Source organism: Ranitomeya imitator, chromosome 2 (genome assembly GCF_032444005.1).
Source record: "Ranitomeya imitator isolate aRanImi1 chromosome 2, aRanImi1.pri, whole genome shotgun sequence".
Taxonomy (NCBI): domain Eukaryota; kingdom Metazoa; phylum Chordata; class Amphibia; order Anura; family Dendrobatidae; genus Ranitomeya; species Ranitomeya imitator.
Genome location: NC_091283.1, coordinates 824,641,844 through 824,660,966, shown reverse-complemented (window position 1 = coordinate 824,660,966; position 19,123 = coordinate 824,641,844). Strand labels below are relative to the sequence as shown.

The 19,123-nt window shown below is 42.0% G+C and overlaps 1 protein-coding gene across 1 annotated transcript in view; it reads right to left on the bottom strand.

Annotated features, from left to right (window-relative positions):
• Positions 1-2,987: 2,987 nt before the first annotated feature.
• Positions 2,988-19,123, bottom strand: part of LOXL4 (lysyl oxidase like 4) — a 91,303-nt gene continuing 75,167 nt past the window's right edge. The window contains exons 13-14 of the mRNA XM_069755026.1: positions 6,253-6,364; positions 2,988-4,219 (exon numbers count right to left, since the gene is read on the bottom strand). Of these exons, the coding sequence (XP_069611127.1) occupies positions 4,149-4,219; positions 6,253-6,364 (183 nt within the window). The 3' untranslated portion in view covers positions 2,988-4,148. The remainder of the gene's footprint in view (positions 4,220-6,252; positions 6,365-19,123) is intronic.

The following is a 19,123-nucleotide window of genomic DNA, read 5'->3' as shown; positions in this document are numbered from 1 at the left end:
TTAAGGTTGGCGAAACGCACCAAATATATATATATATATATGTTATAATAGGTGCGTTCGCAACCCGGCATCCACCGTGCAGGAGAGAACCTGCTGCTAGCAATTGGCGGTGCTATATGGTGGTATAAGTGAACTCTGTTAATTCACATAATCGCTAAGATAGGAAAACGCTGTGCCCTGTTAACCTCACAGAGGATCACAACTGCCTAACAGAGCAGAAAGCAAACAGTGGTCATGCAGTCAGCCTAGCACACGAACAACTCCTCTCCGGTCGGGCCGGTATTCTAGTGGCTATACGCCAGCCCTGAATTCATACACACACAACTCACCGGAGGTGCCATATTCTAGGGGCTTATTTCAGCCAACCCTGACCACATGCAGACATGACCACAAAATAGCAAAGCTCATGACATAGACTGATACTAGCGCATGGCCATGCAAACCTTTTATAGCTGTAGCTATAGGACTAGGACCTTCCTAGTGATCCAATAGGAGCCACTACACGACCTGAACATGTGACCCCAGACCTCCAATGGAAGGTCGACCCTTGGGCATGCTCAGTAGAGGAAAAGCAGGACTTAGTCCCAGGAGCATCTGCCCGCTGAAGAATAGTGCTAGTCACAATGGCTGAGCCTGGAAGATCAGTAGTAACCAAGCGCACATTATCTGCCTGAGCCAGACGCTGAGACCAACGTCTCCGCTGAGCAGGTTCCACTGTGGCTGGAGGAGAATGGGAGACCGCAGCGGACATGGTTCAAGATTCCCCCTGTGCAGCGGCGGGAACTCGACACCTAACAGTGTGTCTCATAAGCAAAGATGGAGGAGAAACATCGACTGCGGTATCAAGGGATCATCTTAAAGTGTGCCCTGACCAACTGAGTGACAAGGAAAAAGACCCAGGTACTCAACCTATGGAAGAAAAAGAAGAGGTAATCCTTACTGTTCTTGGAGATTTTCCCCATCATGGACTCGGGTAAATCGAGCAACAGTGGTGCCTGTTTTGACCTTTCCCCAGTTGGAAATACCAGAAGGAGATGTGACTCAAAACCATCCTGAACCAGGAGACTCTGCACCTGCGGGCTCAAGTAGCAGATGTCACACCAGCAGTGGAGTCAGAGACTCCACCACCTGCTATCAGTGAATCTGTGATTCCCACAGTGAGTAGAAGTAGCCCCAGGAGATCAAGTATACCTGTGCTACATAGAATCACTAGAAACCAAACCATAAGAGAGTGCGCTACACCAGAATTAGCAAGAATAGTGAATCTCGTCAGGTCCCTAGCAATCCCTGTACTGCATAGATCTACCCGTAGTACCAGAGGTCAAATCCCAGCCCATTATAGGGACTACAAATGTAAAAGGATCAATTAATTGTTGTAACCTGGTTTAAAAATGTTTGATTTTGTTTACTAAAATTCAAAATAGACAGCAGGGTAATGGACAGTGAATTACCAAAAACTTTCCCTTGTAAATAGTTGGCACCACCTAAGGTGCATCTATTGGTTCTACCCACATTGCCAGTGTGGGTAGGGCCCTGTTTGTTTACAGACCGAAGAAAACTCATCTGGCGCAGCTGAAGACCAGGTCTGGATGATACGCCTTGTAGCCCACCCAAGACTTATGTTGGGGGTTTATGACGGGTCCCCCGCATCGGTACTGTTTATGAACAAGGACACCCTGGTATAAGACCAGTTGTACTTATATAACATTCAGTTTTGCAACGTTAAAGATAAGTGCCTCCCGTAAGGGAAGAAAAAGTTTTATACCTGTTTACCCTGTTTATATGCATTTCAAAACTTTGCACATGTCCTAACCTGAATTGTTTGTTCCCTTTTCCCAATCCGGGAGTACTGGATTTAACGGGGGGGGGGGGGATGTGGCACCCCAGGAGTTCAGGTGCCACAGTGATCTTGCCTTCCTCTCGGGGAGGGTGATGCCATGCTTGGAAACGAGGGGGATTCCCTTTGGCAGGTAATCTGTACATGCAGCACATTCTGACTGCAGGTCAGAAGGGGGAGCTCTGAACCCAGTTTCACGGGAGCTTCCCTAGGAAGATATACATTCTGCTCCGGAGGAGGAGTTAGTCTGTAGGAGACAGTGAAGGAGCAGAGGAGAGGTTAAGAGCTAGATGAGAGCTGCGAGTGGGCTCCCTCTAAGCTAGAGTGCAGAAACCGGGCACCGGGAGCCCGAGGCCGTGTGGAATTACAAGTCCCATGGCAGAACTGGAGGGCAGGAAATTGGAAGTGACTTGCCCACATTACCCCCTGAGGTACAGCAACGTCCAGAGCCCGGCGTCACTGTGGAAAGCGACCCTAAGGAACGGCTCAAGTTGCCTACCATGCAGGAACTTTGCCAGTACAGAGAGTAAAAGAGAACCTTGTCAGGAAGCCCCAGGCAGCAAGGGACTAATATTCAGCGCATAGTGGAAGGCTCCCTAACTGACCTGTCAAGGAGGATTCTACTCGTTTTCAGGCTGCCTGGACTCCACTGTCACCTGTTGCTGGTACCCTAGACTGTGGTCTGCTACAACCTGTAAACCAGGTAAAGAGAGTGTATTCCTGTGTCCTCTGTTTATTCTGGCACCACATCATCCCTGTCATACACACCTGGAGCCCTGAGGACCCAGCTTCACCTGTGGGATGTGTTACCATCTATGCTGCAGTAACATCGCCCCAGAGGACCCCTTTAAGCAGCGTTGGTCACCCCTAACCGAGCACCACAGGTGGCATCACAAACTTTTACCACTTTATAAGTCCTTTTAAAGACTATCCCTTTTACTTGGGCGTCCATGGCCACGGACCGGGTCGCAGCCACCGTGACCACCCCTTTAATAGCATCCGGACCCGGTACCGAGTACCCCTAGGCCCTGGCGGGCGTTCCATGTTAGCTCCTACATATATTGTTCCTTCAATGCATTTATGTCTTACAAATATAAAAGTATATATGTAATTATTTGTTGGGTAAAAAAAAAAAACAGCACGGCCATGATAACTTTTTGTATAATATTTTTACTCTTCAGTTTTGTTTTGTTTTTTTCTAAAAACATTTCTCATTCTTTGTGAAATAGTCTATGTAATAGTCTTCATCGGCAGGTTTTATTTGGTAGTATTGATGAAGTTTTGATTACTTGTCTAAAGGTTTTATAACGAATGCGGACTGCACCTTTAATAGAAACTCCGATCAGTACAAAATGTTGTGAAAATGTATATAAATACTATAAATACTACACTTGTGGGGTAATTAAAGAATAAGTAAATTCCCAGTCATTTGTTAATAATTTTGTCCGGCATAGAAAGTTATTAAACTTTTGCAAATCACTTTATTAGGGGATTTGTCTTTTATTTCTGTAACAAAAAATAAAACTTATGTAAGTGGTTTCCAAACTCTTGTCTATTTGCTGCCCTCAGCTGTATTGATATCAGTATATACTCGTGTGGAGTACAGATGATGGCAGTGAAAGATGAAAGGGGTCAGTGGGGCACCTCTCTCGTCCGCTGAGTGTTGTGCTGATCAGTACAATCTCCCGCAGGCCGCAGCAGTTTATTTCCAGAGTTTAGTGACACACGGGCTGACCTGAACCATCACTGCCATCATCTGTACTCCAGTTCTGATATCCATGCAAGAAAGTAGACTTAGAAAAGGCAGCCATTTGGAAGCCACTTCTAGGAAGACAAGTTATTTTCAATTTTTCATATCTTTCTATGTAGATAACATTATAAAAAAAAAACATTGTAAAAAAAAAAAAAATCGAGGCTTAATTTTCCCAAATTTTTTAGTTTGGGTAGAGTTTAGTTATCACGTGATCTGTCCTCTAGAGGACGGTAATTAACATTCGGCTGACACATTTTTTTAAATAATTGTGTAATGGACGTCTCATACATTTTTGATCGCCAAAAACTTGTCTTCCGTCAGGTTCAATGGTAAATTTTTCCAATGTGCTTCTAAAAAAATTCCAATAGTTGACTGATCTTCCCAGTCCCAAGTTCCGTTGCCCTTTTTGTTGATTGTCACAGGACGAATTCTCAGGGCCGTTATATGAAGTAGAGACACATGACCGGCCCGCTGTATTTTAGATGGGCAAGATTGGGGTCCAATGTTCTATATCAAATTATCAATTTCGACTCAGTTTTTCGTGAACACCAGATGCGTCTACACAAGGTTGTTCGTCAGTCTTTGCTGGCTCTCAAATTCTTCTTCCAGGTCTGTACTGTATGCATCACCTGACGAGAGACAAAGAGAGAACAATGATGTGTTTTTAAGAATCTGGCATTTAAGAATCTGGCATTTTCATGAAGCCAGATAGTTAAAGAAGATCTATCACCAGGTCAAAAAATGTCCAGTATCTGTTCTTCATTCTTGATGTTCCCCTGAGGATTCCGTGTTTTTTTTTTTTTTTTCCTTTTTAATCCATCATACGGTTCCAGAACCTAATTTTCATTGGTCTTTAGCAATGGGGTGTGGCTTATAGGATCCTCGGGGGCGTGTCTTTATGCAGCTCTGCGTATTTATCTTTGTCAGCAAAGCCACCCTCGGTAAAGACAATAAAAAGCACCAAATAACAAGGCCCCATATCTCTGGACCTGTATAACGGATTTTAAAGGAAGGAACGAAAAGAGAAAAAAAAAAGAATACTCGGAGGAGCAGTGGGAATACAATAAGAGCAAAAACTTGTCACTTTTGACCCGATGACAAATCTTCAACACTGATTAAACCTGTCCTATGTTTTAGAGGGAATGTTTTTTTTTAAATTCCCACTGGTGCTAGAATCCTGGCATCATTGTTACATGGTGGATGGAGTAAGATAAGTTCCTTTTTTCTATTATTGAAAATGATAGCATGCACCCTGTTTCCAGATGAGCGGGGGCATGTGTCATGGGTTCAACAGTTATGAGAGTTTTAATAACAGCAACACATTATTTGGGCCTTAAATAGGTGGAGAGAACCTCATTTTAACAGGTGGTGATAACCTTGACAGAGACGTGTTCACAAATTTAACCTAAAAATAAGATGGGGGTAGCAGGAATGTGGCGTGCAGGTGATTGGGTACATATTGGTGAAAGGGGCCTATTTTTTTTTATCATTACTGTTTTGCTACCTTCCACATAAAAGTGGCCATACATATTATACTATGGTCAACCCAGTAATTTCTGTAGGACTGCCTACCTCCTACTATGTCTAAAAAAGAATGCCATAGAACCAGACTTCATTAATAATAAAGTTTGGCGCAGTATGTATCCCTGGGCCATATATAAATTATGAATGGTCATCTTCACGGATGGTGCTGAAGATCATGCACAAACTAGACTGTGTGTTAGTTATTCAGATGGAAATCGAAGAAAAAAAAGTCAAGAAGGAAAAGCTAAAATTATACACAAAGTAGATGACCTAATATGTGTCAGTATTTCAGATGACCTTCAAATCCAGGGGAAAAAAAAATGAACTGGGCATGATGAACTTCAACATGTCCAATCCTTCAAGTAGGATAAGATCATACACAAAGTAGATCATAGTAAATTGTTCGGATGACGTTCAAATTGAGGGGGAAAAAAATCGAGGAAACAAGGATTGGGCATGTGGAACTTCAATATGTCCAATCCTTCATGAAGGATACGCTAAGTTTATACACAAAGTAAAACCACCTAATATGTGCTAGTGTTGGGATGGCATTCAAATAGAGGAAAAAAAAAGGATTGGGCATGTTCAACTTCCGCATGTCCAATCCTTCATGAAGGAACACTTAAGTTCATACATGAAGTGGACACTTAATATTTGTCAGATTTTCAGATGTCATCCAATTGATAAAAAAAAAAAAAAAAAGATTGGGCGTGTTGGAATTTAATATGCTCAATCCTTCATGAAGGATAAGATAAGAACACACACAAAGTAAATAACCTAATATGTGTCAGGTTTTAGATGACTTTCAAATTGAGGAAAAAAGGATCGGACATGATGAACTTCAACATGCCCAATCCTTCAAGGTTAAAGCTAAGCTCATACACAAAGTAAACCTTCAAATGCGTCAGTGACATTCAATCGAGGTAAAAAAAAAAAAAGATTGGACATGTTGAAATTCAACATGCCCAATCCTTCAAAAAAAGGATAAGCCAGCACAAGAGGTATGTGATAGCAACTTAATCCAATTTCATCATTTAAAACAAACTGAGCGTGCATGTGTATGGGGGTGGGGTGGGAATACAACAAATAAAGGTGTAGCCACGTTTCACCCATAGCCAACGTTAAGAATCAACCTTACCTGTGTGACAACCATGCATCCAAATACGATGGCCGTCATACTTGCACCGACATCTCATCACGTTATTTCTGAAATCTGATTCCGCAACTTCAAATTTTGGGTTCAGTACGACCTATAAATAATGAGGAAGAAGCGGCCGCGTCTTTATATTAATCATTTTACAATGTCAGAAATAAAATCCTGCAATCTAATAGACTCGATAGGAATTCCATTCCACCAATCTGCTAATATGGCTGTAAACCTTAGACCCAAGGTCGGCACATACAGTATCCTGTTAATGGGCCCGTTATATATCAAGCAGCTGCGCCATGAATTGTATCTCTACCCCGGTGACATTGTGGGTAATGACTATAGATTTATGAAGAGTAATGCGGTGCTCAGGAGAAGCGTTGGCTCATATTTATTTCATCTAACTTGCAAACTAACATAAAAAAAAAAATCTGGACTGGTGATTTATTGTCACCTCGGGGGTTTTCACAATGGATTTGAACACGTTTCTCGTTTTCTTCTCGCATCTTTTTGTATGTTATTATTGCACCCGCAGCTCGTTTTGTCATCTTTAGGTGGATTTTTTGGACCAGTCATAGATCCATAGCGTAGGGCCCATAATGGCCCTCGGTGTGCCAACTTAACTGCCACCACTTTTATGGACGTCTATATAAACTTTCTAAAAGAGACACAAAAACAAAAACCCCATTTTGGAGCATGCACTAGACTAATTATCTGCAACTAGTCTTTTGGCAATGTCTGTCTTGTTATCACATCCATTATGGCGCGATTGACAAGTCTAAGAGGGTCCGATATGACCAGAATATCTTCTGGAAACCTGTTTGTTGGGCAAAAACAGTAAAGCCAGACTGAAAATTTTTAGCGCACTGCGCATGCGCCAGGTCGGAACTCTGCTACTACAACCCGACTCATGTGGATGAAGCACAGGCAAGGGCACCCATGTTCTCATGGCCTCCTCAAATCCCACTTCTAGGGCATGCCCGGTAAAGCTAAGTGTATAGGTCGGCACACTAAGCATGCGCCAAGGTAGTGAGGGCTGCTAGGGCATTCTGACCCTGGGTTTATGTGCAATGTGCAAGTATACCAAGCTGCACTTGCCAAGAAAATTCTGAGGAGGTCAGACTCTCTTTGATATGTCAATCGCACTATAACAAGCAGTGTAGCGGGATTGCAGTGTACAGAGGTAAAGATAAGCAAATAAATTTGCCGGAGCCTATTCCAGCAGCCACGTCATTAGTCCATGGCCAACCGATGGGATCCTGGTCAACCGGCATCCCCAGAACCTCTAAGTCAGGCGCAAGGCAATCATTGCTTTGGAGGTGGTATTGGCCCCCTTGCCTCCTGGAACCCTGGGCGGCAGCAATGATATTTTCGCCCCTGGACGTGACCAAGAATACATGCATGTGACGACGTTTCCACCGTTCCCCGGGTAAAATGAACAAAACAAAAACACAAGACACTTTGTGCAAAATATACTAAATGGTGATTATATATATATATATATATATATATATATATATATATATACACTGTATTAACATATTTACTGAAAAGTCATAGTCGGGCATAAATAATGTAGTAGTAAAGCAGATAATAATCCCAGAGGGTGGGCGAATCTGGACAGTCCTCCCATGTACAATCACAAATAATGTACATGAGAAATGGAAAAATGCGGAATACAACTACCGGTAGTATCCTGGTTAAACGGTATGGTAATGTATGCAGATGTGTGCAAATATTATCTGAGGATGTGGATAAGGTATGCATCCAGCGTTATGTGGTGTGTATGCAAAAATAGCAAGACAAAATCAATAAAGCGCAAGTAAAGAAAGTAGAAAGATGAAATAATGGGGCCGAGACGTTATAAATAAGGGATCAGAATAATACACACGGTAGTGCACCGGCTGATTTCTGGATACGTTACCTAAATGGAGGAGCATCAGAAGGGACAAAAGTAACGATAACCATGCTGGCGTATAAAAGGGGGAATAACCAGAGAGGGTGGTGATTAGGGGGCATCCAATGGTATCAGAGAAAAGAAGTAGCAAGAAGATCGGGTGAGACAGGGTGGATTACACGCGAATATGAAAGGAACAAGGAAGACCACTGTATATAAGCCAAGAAGAGAGCAAGATACCTTGTGGCTAGGGATGAGCGGACCCATGGAAGTTTGAGTTCAGCCGAACTTTAGTCCAAAGTTCAGTTCGGGTACCAGAACTTGACCCTGAACCCAATCACCCCATATAAGTCAATGGGGACCCCAACTTTCATGCCGTAAAATGGTAACAGTAAGGGCTAAATGGCTGAAAAAGGAAGCAAAATGGGGGTAAGAGCCGGACAATTACCCTGCAAACAAATGAGGATAAGGAAATTACCTAAAATAGCATAGAATATAAAAAATAATAATTTTGAATCAGAAGGCGTATGTGGGGTACCCCATATTTTAAATAACCAGCCAAGGGAAAGCAGACAGTTGAAAGCGGGTGTTATACTGGGAAGGGGCCAATATCCATTGACCTTCTCAATCTATTAATATCAACCCCCAGTTGTCTGCTTTGCCTTTGCTGGTCATTAAAAATTAAAGGGGCTAATTTATTTTACACTGTCCCTACGCTAATGGCGGCACCACCCATGATCTGGCGTTTATACAGGCCAAGTCACGTGTTGCGCCGGCCAATCACATCCATGGCAATACTTGGCATGGCTGTCATGGCTGTGGAAGTTTTATTAAGCATCCGAACAATAACACAGACTTCTCTCTGACTTCCGGGAGAAGTCCGTATTCAGAGTTCATCATCGCTAGACTCCGGTACGAACCCCGAACTGTAATTCTGGCCAATATAAACAAAAGAATATGGCCACCCTTGTAAGTGTAAAGACGTGGAATGACGGGGTTGATGGCGCCTTGTATTATATTATACTGAAGTAGTCAGTGATTATATTTATGTACTAGCTGAAGAGCCCGGCGTTGCCTGGGCATAGTAAATATCTGTGGTTAGTTATAGCACGTCACTTCTCTTATTTTCCCATCACGCCTCTCATTTTCCCAATCACATCTTTAATTTTCCCCCTCACATCTCTCATTTTCTCCCTCACACCTCTCATTTTCTCCCTCACTCCTCTCATTCCCCCTAACACTTGTCATTTTGACCTCACATCTGTCATTTTCCAATCACTACACTATTTTCCCTCACTCCTCTCATTTTGCACTCACACCTTTTCATTTTCACCTCACACCTCTCATTTTCACCTCAGTATATACATGTTTGTCATCTCCCTTATATATAGTATACACCTGTATGTCATCTCCTGTATATAGTATATACCTCTATGTCATCTCCCCTGTATATAGTATATACCTGCTGTGTGTCATCTCCCCTGTATATAGTATATACGTGTATGTCATCTCCTATATATAGTATATACCTGTATGTCATCTCCTATATATAGTATATACCTGTATGTCATCTCCTCCTGTATATAGTATATATCTGTGTGTAATCTCCTCCTGTATATAGTATATACCTGTATGTCATCCCCTGTATATAGTATATACCTGTATGTCATCTCCCCTGTATATAGTATATACCTGTATGTCATCTCCTCCTATATATAGTATATACAGTGGGGCAAAAAAGTATTTAGTCAGTCAGCAATAGTGCAAGTTCCACCACTTAAAAAGATGAGAGGCGTCAGTAATTTACATCATAGGTAGACCTCAACTATGGGAGACAAACTGAGAAAAAAAAAATCCAGAAAATCACATTGTCTGTTTTTTTAACATTTTATTTGCATATTATGGTGGAAAATAAGTATTTGGTCAGAAACAAACAATCAAGATTTCTGGCTCTCACAGACCTGTAACTTCTTCTTTAAGAGTCTCCTCTTTCCTCCACTCATTACCTGTAGTAATGGCACCTGTTTAAACGTGTTATCAGTATAAGAAGACACCTGTGCACACCCTCAAACAGTCTGACTCCAAACTCCACTATGGTGAAGACCAAAGAGCTGTCAAAGGACACCAGAAACAAAATTGTAGCCCTGCTCCAGGCTGGGAAGACTGAATCTGCAATAGCCAACCAGCTTGGAGTGAAGAAATCAACAGTGGGAGCAATAATTAGAAAATGGAAGACATACAAGACCACTGATAATCTCCCTCGATCTGGGGCTCCACGCAAAATCCCACCCCGTGGGGACAGAATGATCACAAGAACGGTGAGCAAAAATCCCAGAACCACGCGGGGGGACCTAGTGAATGAACTGCAGAGAGCTGGGACCAATGTAACAAGGCCTACCATAAGTAACACACTACGCCACCATGGACTCAGATCCTGCAGTGCCAGACGTGTCCCACTGCTTAAGCCAGTACATGTCCGGGCCCGTCTGAAGTTTGCTAGAGAGCATTTGGATGATCCAGAGGAGTTTTGGGAGAATGTCCTATGGTCTGATGAAACCAAACTGGAACTGTTTGGTAGAAACACAACTTGTCGTGTTTGGAGGAAAAAGAATACTGAGTTGCATCCATCAAACACCATACCTACTGTAAAGCATGGTGGTGGAAACATCATGCTTTGGGGCTGTTTCTCTGCAAAGGGGCCAGGACGACTGATCCGGGTACATGAAAGAATGAATGGGGCCATGTATCGTGAGATTTTGAGTGCAAACCTCCTTCCATCAGCAAGGGCATTGAAGATGAAACGTGGCTGGGTCTTTCAACATGACAATGATCCAAAGCACACCGCCAGGGCAACGAAGGAGTGGCTTCGTAAGAAGCATTTCAAGGTCCTGGAGTGGCCTAGCCAGTCTCCAGATCTCAACCCTATAGAAAACCTTTGGAGGGAGTTGAAAGTCCGTGTTGCCAAGCGAAAAGCCAAAAACATCACTGCTCTAGAGGAGATCTGCATGGAGGAATGGGTCAACATACCAACAACAGTGTGTGGCAACCTTGTGAAGACTTACAGAAAACGTTTGACCTCTGTCATTGCCAACAAAGGATATATTACAAAGTATTGAGATGAAATTTTGTTTCTGACCAAATACTTATTTTCCACCATAATATGCAAATAAAATGTTAAAAAAGCAGACTGTGATTTTCTGGATTTTTTTTTCTCAGTTTGTCTCCCATAGTTGAGGTCTACCTATGATGTAAATTACAGACGCCTCTCATCTTTTTAAGTGGTGGAACTTGCACTATTGCTGACTGACTAAATACTTTTTTGCCCCACTGTACCTGTATGCCATCTCATATATATAGTATATACCTGTATGTCATCTCCTCCTGTATATAGTATATACCGGTGTGTCATCTCCCCTGTATATAGTATATATCTGTGTCATCTCCTCCTGTATATAGTATATACCTGTATGTCATCTTTTATATATAGCATATACCTGTATGTCATCTCCTCCTGTATATAGTATATACCTGTATGTCATCTCCCCTGTATATATTATATACCTGCTGTGTCATCTCCCCTGTATATAGTATATACCTGTATGTCATCTCCTCCTATATATAGTATATACCTGTATGTCATCTCCTCCTATATATAGTATATACCTGTATGTCATCTCCTTCTATATATAGTATATACCTTTATGTCATCTCCTCCTGTATATAGTATATACCTGTGTGTCATCTCCCCTGTATATAGTATATACCTGTATGTCATCTTCTATATATAGCATATACCTGTATGTCATCTCCTCCTGTATATAGTATATACCTGTAGGTAATCTGCTCCTGTATATAGTATATACCTGTGTGTCATCTCCTCCTGTATATAGTATATACCTGTGTCATCTCCTCCTGTATATAGTATGTACCGGTATGTCATCTCCTCCTCTATATAGTATATACCTGTGTGTCATCTCTCCTGTATATAGTATATATCTGTGTGTCATCTCCCCTGTATATAGTATATACCTGTGTGATCTCCTGTATTAGACCTCGTTAACACGTTATTTGCTCAGTATTCTTACCTCAGTATTTGTAAGATAAATTGGCAGCCTGATAAATCCCCAGCCAACAGGAAGCCCTCCCCCTGGCAGTATATATTAGCTCACACATACACATAATAGACAGGTCATGTGACTGACAGCTGCCGTATTTCCTATATGGTACATTTGTTGCTCTTGTAGTTTGTCTGCTTATTAATCAGATTTTTATTTTTGAAGGCTAATACCAGACTTGTGTGTGTTTTAGGGCAAGTTTCGTCTGTCAAGTTGTGTGTGTTGAGTTGTGTGTGGCGACATGCATGTAGCGACTTTTGTGAGATGAGTTGTGTGGCAACATGCGTGTAGCAACTTTTTGTGTGTCGAGTTGCATGTGACAGGTTAGTGTAGCAAGTTGTGTGCAGCAAGTTTTGCGCATGGCGAGCTTTGTGCGTGGTGAGTTTTATGTCTGGTGCCTTTTGAGTATGTGCAAGTTTTGTGTGAGGCAACTTTTGCATGTGTTGCAAATTTTGTGCATGTGGCAATTTTTCCGCGTGTGCAAGTTTTGCGTGTGGCGAGTTTTCCATGAGGTGAGTTTTGCACTTGTGGCGAGTTTTGCGTGAGCCTAGTTTTTGCATGTGGCGAGTTTTGCGCGTGGTGAGTTTTGAGCGGCGACTTTTGTGTTTCGACTTTTATGTGGCGAGGTTGGTGTATGTGTGGTGAAATGTGTGCTGAGGGTGGTATATGTGTTCAAGCACGTGGTAGTGTGTGGCGCATTTTGTGTGTGTGTTCATATCCCTGTGTGTGATGAGTATCCCATGTCGGGGCCCCACCTTAGCAACTGTACGGTATATACTCTTTGGCGCCATCGCTCTCATTCTTTAAGTCCCCCTTGTTCACATCTGGCAGCTGTCAATTTGCCTCCAACACTTTTCATTTCACTTTTTCCCCATTATGTAGATAGGGGCAAAATTGTTTGGTGAATTGGAAAGCGCGGGGTTAAAATTTCACCTCACAACGTAGCCTATGACGCTCTCAGGGTCCAGACGTGTGACTGTGCAAAATTTTGTGGCTGTAGCTGCGACGGTGCAGATGCCAATCCCGGACATACATACATACACACACACACACATACACACACATTCAGCTTTATATAGTAGATTTTTTGTACAAAGCGTCTCGTGTTTCTCCATTCATTGTAGCGAATCTTGCGGGTGAAGATGGGTTGTATCGCCGCGCTGTGTCGCCATATTCATGCATTCTTGTGGATTTTTCATTACACCCGTCTGTTCTCTTTGACCGTGCAATGAACTCAGCCCATACAGCGTGAGAAACGGAGCATCGGGATGGCACATTGCATGCGATGGATAATGAACATTTTTTTTATACTGAAATCTTGTCTGAAAGTTTTTAAGTAAAAGCAATGCTCCAAAAAAAACAACAAAAAGGTAAAGCAACAAAGGAGTAACATGGTGGTGGTTTAGTGTGGCACATCCATGCTCGTGTAGTGACCTTGATGAATTCTCAATCACCCTTATATTATATGGGCTCGATGTTTGGTCCCATCTGCGCCCTATTACTCTATTCCTGATGATCATATGATCAGTTGTATAACCAACTGGAAACATTAAAGGGGTTGTCCAACCGTGTGGTTCAAGTTTGCCGTCACTTTTTGGAAGCAAGTATGGGATTTGCATACATGCGGTCATGTGCCGACTAGATGTGCAATATTGTGAATTGAGTAAGGCCGGACACGTCTAGTCGGTATGCAAGTCACGTTCTTGTGGTCACATGACTGCCCGCTCCCGACACTGGAGAATCCTGACGGGGCACGCACTGTGCCGGCTGTGAGAATTCACATGTTTGCAGTCACATAAATCGACTGCAGCCTTGAGCCCCAAGCCTGGACAACCCCTTTAAGGCCGGCGTCACACTAGCGAGTTTTACGGACGTATGAGCGCATAAAATACGTCCGTAAAACACGCATTTCACACGGCACACTTATTCTCTATGCCCCAGCTCCTATCTGCCGTATTTTACTGATCTGTATTATACGGCTTTCTACGGCCGTAGAAAATCGCAGCATGCTGCATTTGTCACCGTATTGCGCAAAAAATCGCCAATGAAAGTCTATGGAAGCCAGAAAAATACGGATTACACACGGACCAGCAGTGTGATTTGCGAGAAATACGCAGCGATGTTAGAGAGAAAAGCCGGCAATTCAGTGCGGTATACAGTAAAATCACACTGACAGCTTACAGTAGAATAGGTAGAATAAATGTATACACATAGAATAGGTAAATATATATATATATATATATATATATGTCAGTAGACACATATATGTATATATATTAATATTTCATCCAGCGCGATATAGCAGAAAGCCGGTAATTCAATTACCGGCTTTTGCTATCTTCTTCCTAAACCCGACATGATATGAGACATGATTACATACAGTAAACCATCTCATATCCCCATTTTTTTTGCATATTTCACACTACTAATGTTAGTAGTGTATATGTGCAAAATTTGGACGTTCTAGCTATTAAATTAAAGGGTTAAATGGCGGAAAAAAATTGGCGTGGGCTCCCGCGCAATTTTCTCCGCCAGAGTAGTAAAGCCAGTGACTAAGGGCAGATATTAATAGCCTGGAGAGGGTCCATGGTTATTGGCCCCCCCTGGCTATAAACATCTGCCCCCAGCCCCCCCAGAAAAGGCACATCTGGAACATGCGCCTATTCTGGCACTTGGCCACTCTCTTCCCATTCCCGTGTAGCGGTGGGATATGGGGTAATGAAGGGTTAATACCACCTTGCTATTGTAAGGTGACATTAAGCCAAATTAATAATGGAGAGGCATCAATAATGACACCTATCCATTATTAATCCAATAGTAGTAAAGGGTAAAAAAAACCACATTATTAAAAAGTATTTTAATGAAATAAACACAAAGGTTATTGTAATAATTTATTCTACGCTCAATCCATCTGAAGACCCTCGCTCTGTAACAAAGAAAAAATAATAAACCAACAATATACATACCTTCCGAAGATCTGTATTGTCCCACGATGTAAATCCATCTGAAGGGGTTAAAATATTTTACAGCCAGGAGCTCTGCTAATGCAGCGGTGCTCGTGGCTGTAAAACCCCGGGGAATGAAAGTAAAGTAGGTCAATGACCTATATTTACCTTCATTTGCGGTGAGGCGCCCTCTGCTGGTTGTCCCTCGAGCATGGGAACTTTCCTAGAAAGTTCCCAGGCTCGAGTTCAAATGAGGACAACCAGCAGAGGGCGCCTCACTGCTAGACCTAATATTAACCAACAGGCCAGACAGCATAGCAAATGTAAGGGTTGGGGGTCACTTGGGAAATAGCGATCACAAAATAATAAGTTTTCATGTATCCTTCAAAAAGATGTGTAATAGAGGGGAAACAAGGACACTAAACTTCAGGAGAGCAAATTTCCAACGGATGAGAGAGGATCTTGGTGCAATTAACTGGGACGATATCCTGAGACACAAAAATACACAAAGTAAATGGGAGACATTTATTAACATCCTGGATAGGACCTGTGCACAGTATATACCGTATGGGAATAAACATACTAGAAATAGAAGGAAACCAATATGGCTAAATAGAGCTGTAAGGGGCGCAATAAGTGACAAAAAGAAAGCATTTAGAGAATTAAAGGAAGTAGGTAGTGAGGAGGCATTAAATAAATACAAAAAATTAAATAAATTCTGTAAAAAGCAAATCAAGGCAGCAAAGATTGAGACAGAGAGACTCATTGCCAGAGAGAGTAAAAATAATCCCAAAATATTCTTTAACTACATAAATAGTAAGAAACTAAAAAATGATAGTGTTGGCCCCTTAAAAATAGTCTGGGTGAAATGGTGGATGAGGATGAGGAATAAGCCAATATGCTAAATGACTTTTTTTCATCAGTATTTACACAAGAAAATCCCTTGGCAGACAAAATGACTAGTGATAAAAATTCCCAATTAAATGTCACCTGCTTAACCCAGCAGGAAGTGCGGCGGCGTCTAAAAATCACTAAAATTGACAAATCTCCGGGCCCGGATGGGATACACCCTCGAGTACTGCAGGAATTAAGTACAGTCATTGATAGACCATTATTTTTAATCTTTAAAGACTCCATAATAACAGGGTCTGTACCACAGGACTGGCGTATAGCAAATGTGGTGCCAATATTCAAAAAGGGGGCAAAAACTGAACTCGGAAATTATAGGCCAGTAAGCTTAACCTCTACTGTGGGTAAAATCCTGGAGGGCATTCTAAGGGACGCTATACTGGAGTATCTGAAGAGGAATAACCTCATGACCCAGTATCAGCACGGGTTTACTAGGGACCGTTCATGTCAGACTAATTTGATCAGTTTCTATGAAGAGGTAAGTTCCGGATTGGACCAAGGGAACCCAGTGGATGTAGTGTATATGGACTTTTCAAAAGCTTTTGATACGGTGCCACACAAAAGGTTGATACATAAAATGAGAATAATGGGGATAGGGGAAAATATGTGTAAGTGGGTTGAGAGCGGGCTCAGGGATAGGAAACAAAGGGTGGTTATTAATGGAGCACACTCGGACTGGGTAGCGGTTAGCAGTGGGGTACCACAGGGGTCAGTATTGGGCCCTCTTCTTTTTAACATATTTATTAATGACCTTGTAGGGGGCATTCAGAGTAGAATTTCAATATTTGCAGATGACACTAAACTCTGCAGGGTAATCAATACAGAGGAGGACAATTTTATATTACAGGATGATTTATGTAAACTAGAAGCTTGGGCTGATAAATGGCAAATGAGCTTTAATGGGGATAAATGTAAGGTCATGCACTTGGGTAGAAGTAATAAGATGTATAATTATGTGCTTAATTCTAAAACGCTGAGCAAAACCATCAATGAAAAAGACCTGGGTGTATGGGTGGATGACAAACTCATATTCAGTGGCCAGTGTCAGGCAGCTGCTACAAAGGCAAATAAAATAATGGGATGCATTAAAAGAGGCATAGATGCTCATGAGCAGAACATAATTTTACCTCTATACAAGTCACTAGTTCGACCACACTTAGAATACTGTGCACAGTTCTGGTCTCCGGTGTATAAGAAAGACATAGCTGAACTGGAGCGGGTGCAGAGAAGAGCGACCAAGGTTATTAGAGGACTGGGGGGTCTGCAATACCAAGATAGGTTATTACACTTGGGGCTATTTAGTTTGGAAAAACGAAGACTAAGGGGGATCTTATTTTAATGTATAAATATATGAGGGGACAGTACAAAGACCTTTCTGATGATCTTTTAACTCATAGTCCTGAGACCGGGACAAGGGGGCATCCTCTACGTCTGGGGGAAAGAAGGTTTAAGCATAATAACAGACGCGGATTCTTCACTGTAAGAGCAGTGAGACTATGGAACTCTCTGCCGTATGATGTTGTAATGAGTGATTCATTACTTAAATTTAAGAGGGGACTGGATACATTTCTGGAAAAGTATAATGTTACAGGGTATATACACTAGATTCCTTGATAGGGCGTTGATCCAGGGAACTAGTCTGATTGCCGTATGTGGAGTCGGGAAGGAATTTTTTTCCCCAAGGTGGAGCTTACTCTTTGCCACATGGGTTTTTTTTGCCTTCCTCTGGATCAACATGTTAGGGCATGTTAGGTTAGGCTATGGGTTGAACTAGATGGACTTAAAGTCTTCCTTCAACCTTAATAACTATGTAACTATGTATGCCCATCAGTCTTCATTTTTCCACATTCATTATACCCTAATGGGCCCTAAATCCTAACTATAGTTGTGTCCACCTTTACCTTATCTAGAATTTGCATAAAGACATAAAATGCCTCAAGAAGCAAAATCATTGCAATATTGCGACAAACTAGAAACCAACGTCACCTTCGACAGGCTGCAATGCACAGCACAACCACTAGGTGGCTACATATAGATACATATAATGTAAACCTCTCCCGACAGAGTATCAGGTGTATTACAAAGCTTGTGCCACAGATCTGGGGATATTTTCAGTAAGGAGGAAAGGTTCAGAATTGTGCATTTATTGAATATTACTGGCCCAATCACTCTGACATCCTTACCCAACCCTCCACCCATTGTTTACAGCTCGCACCCTTCCATTTGGGGAAAAGCCGATCTACCTTTACATTGTCTTGGCCAGGAGCCCCTATAATCGCTCGTCAGCAAACAAAACATGCTAAATTCTGTACAGAACCTTTCACAGGAATCACTGACAAACAGGCGGCTGAACGCTCATTTTTGCATACTAAGTAACCAGTGAGATGTCAGTGGAATCGTCTCATTCTAGGATATTACAAACAGCCTGTAACTTTAAATAGAACAGACGTGAACATGAAATAAAGTATCTGTCACATTCACAGTATCCACATTTTATGCCTCGCTTCTTATCGCAAAGACGTGCATAATGAACCCCATGGATAGAAACAAGGGCCGACACAGAGTAGGGCAACCGATCCTATTTCAGATTGGACCTAGAGAGCATGCTAAGATTATACAGTGCCTTGCAAAAGTATTCAGCCCCCTAACAACTGATCTAATTTTGCCCATATGTCACTAATACAGATTTTTTTTTTTTTTTTGCAGTTGTGCTTCGTTAAGAATTCTGCATTGTTTTCATTCTACAGCCGGAGTGTTACATCGTATATTCCTGGCTTCAGAATGAGCTTACTTAGAATCCATCAGTGAGCTAGTTCCGGAGGGAGTTTGTAACCCTTTCTTTTGTCTTTTTTGAGCTCCTCTAAGTTAATTTTTCACCACAGACCACATCAAGGTTGAGCTGATCTTCGATGTGGTCAAAAATCAACACAGAGGAGCTTGGAAGAAGACAAAGGAGACAGGTTTCATTCACATAAGTGTTTTGCTAATTCCATTGG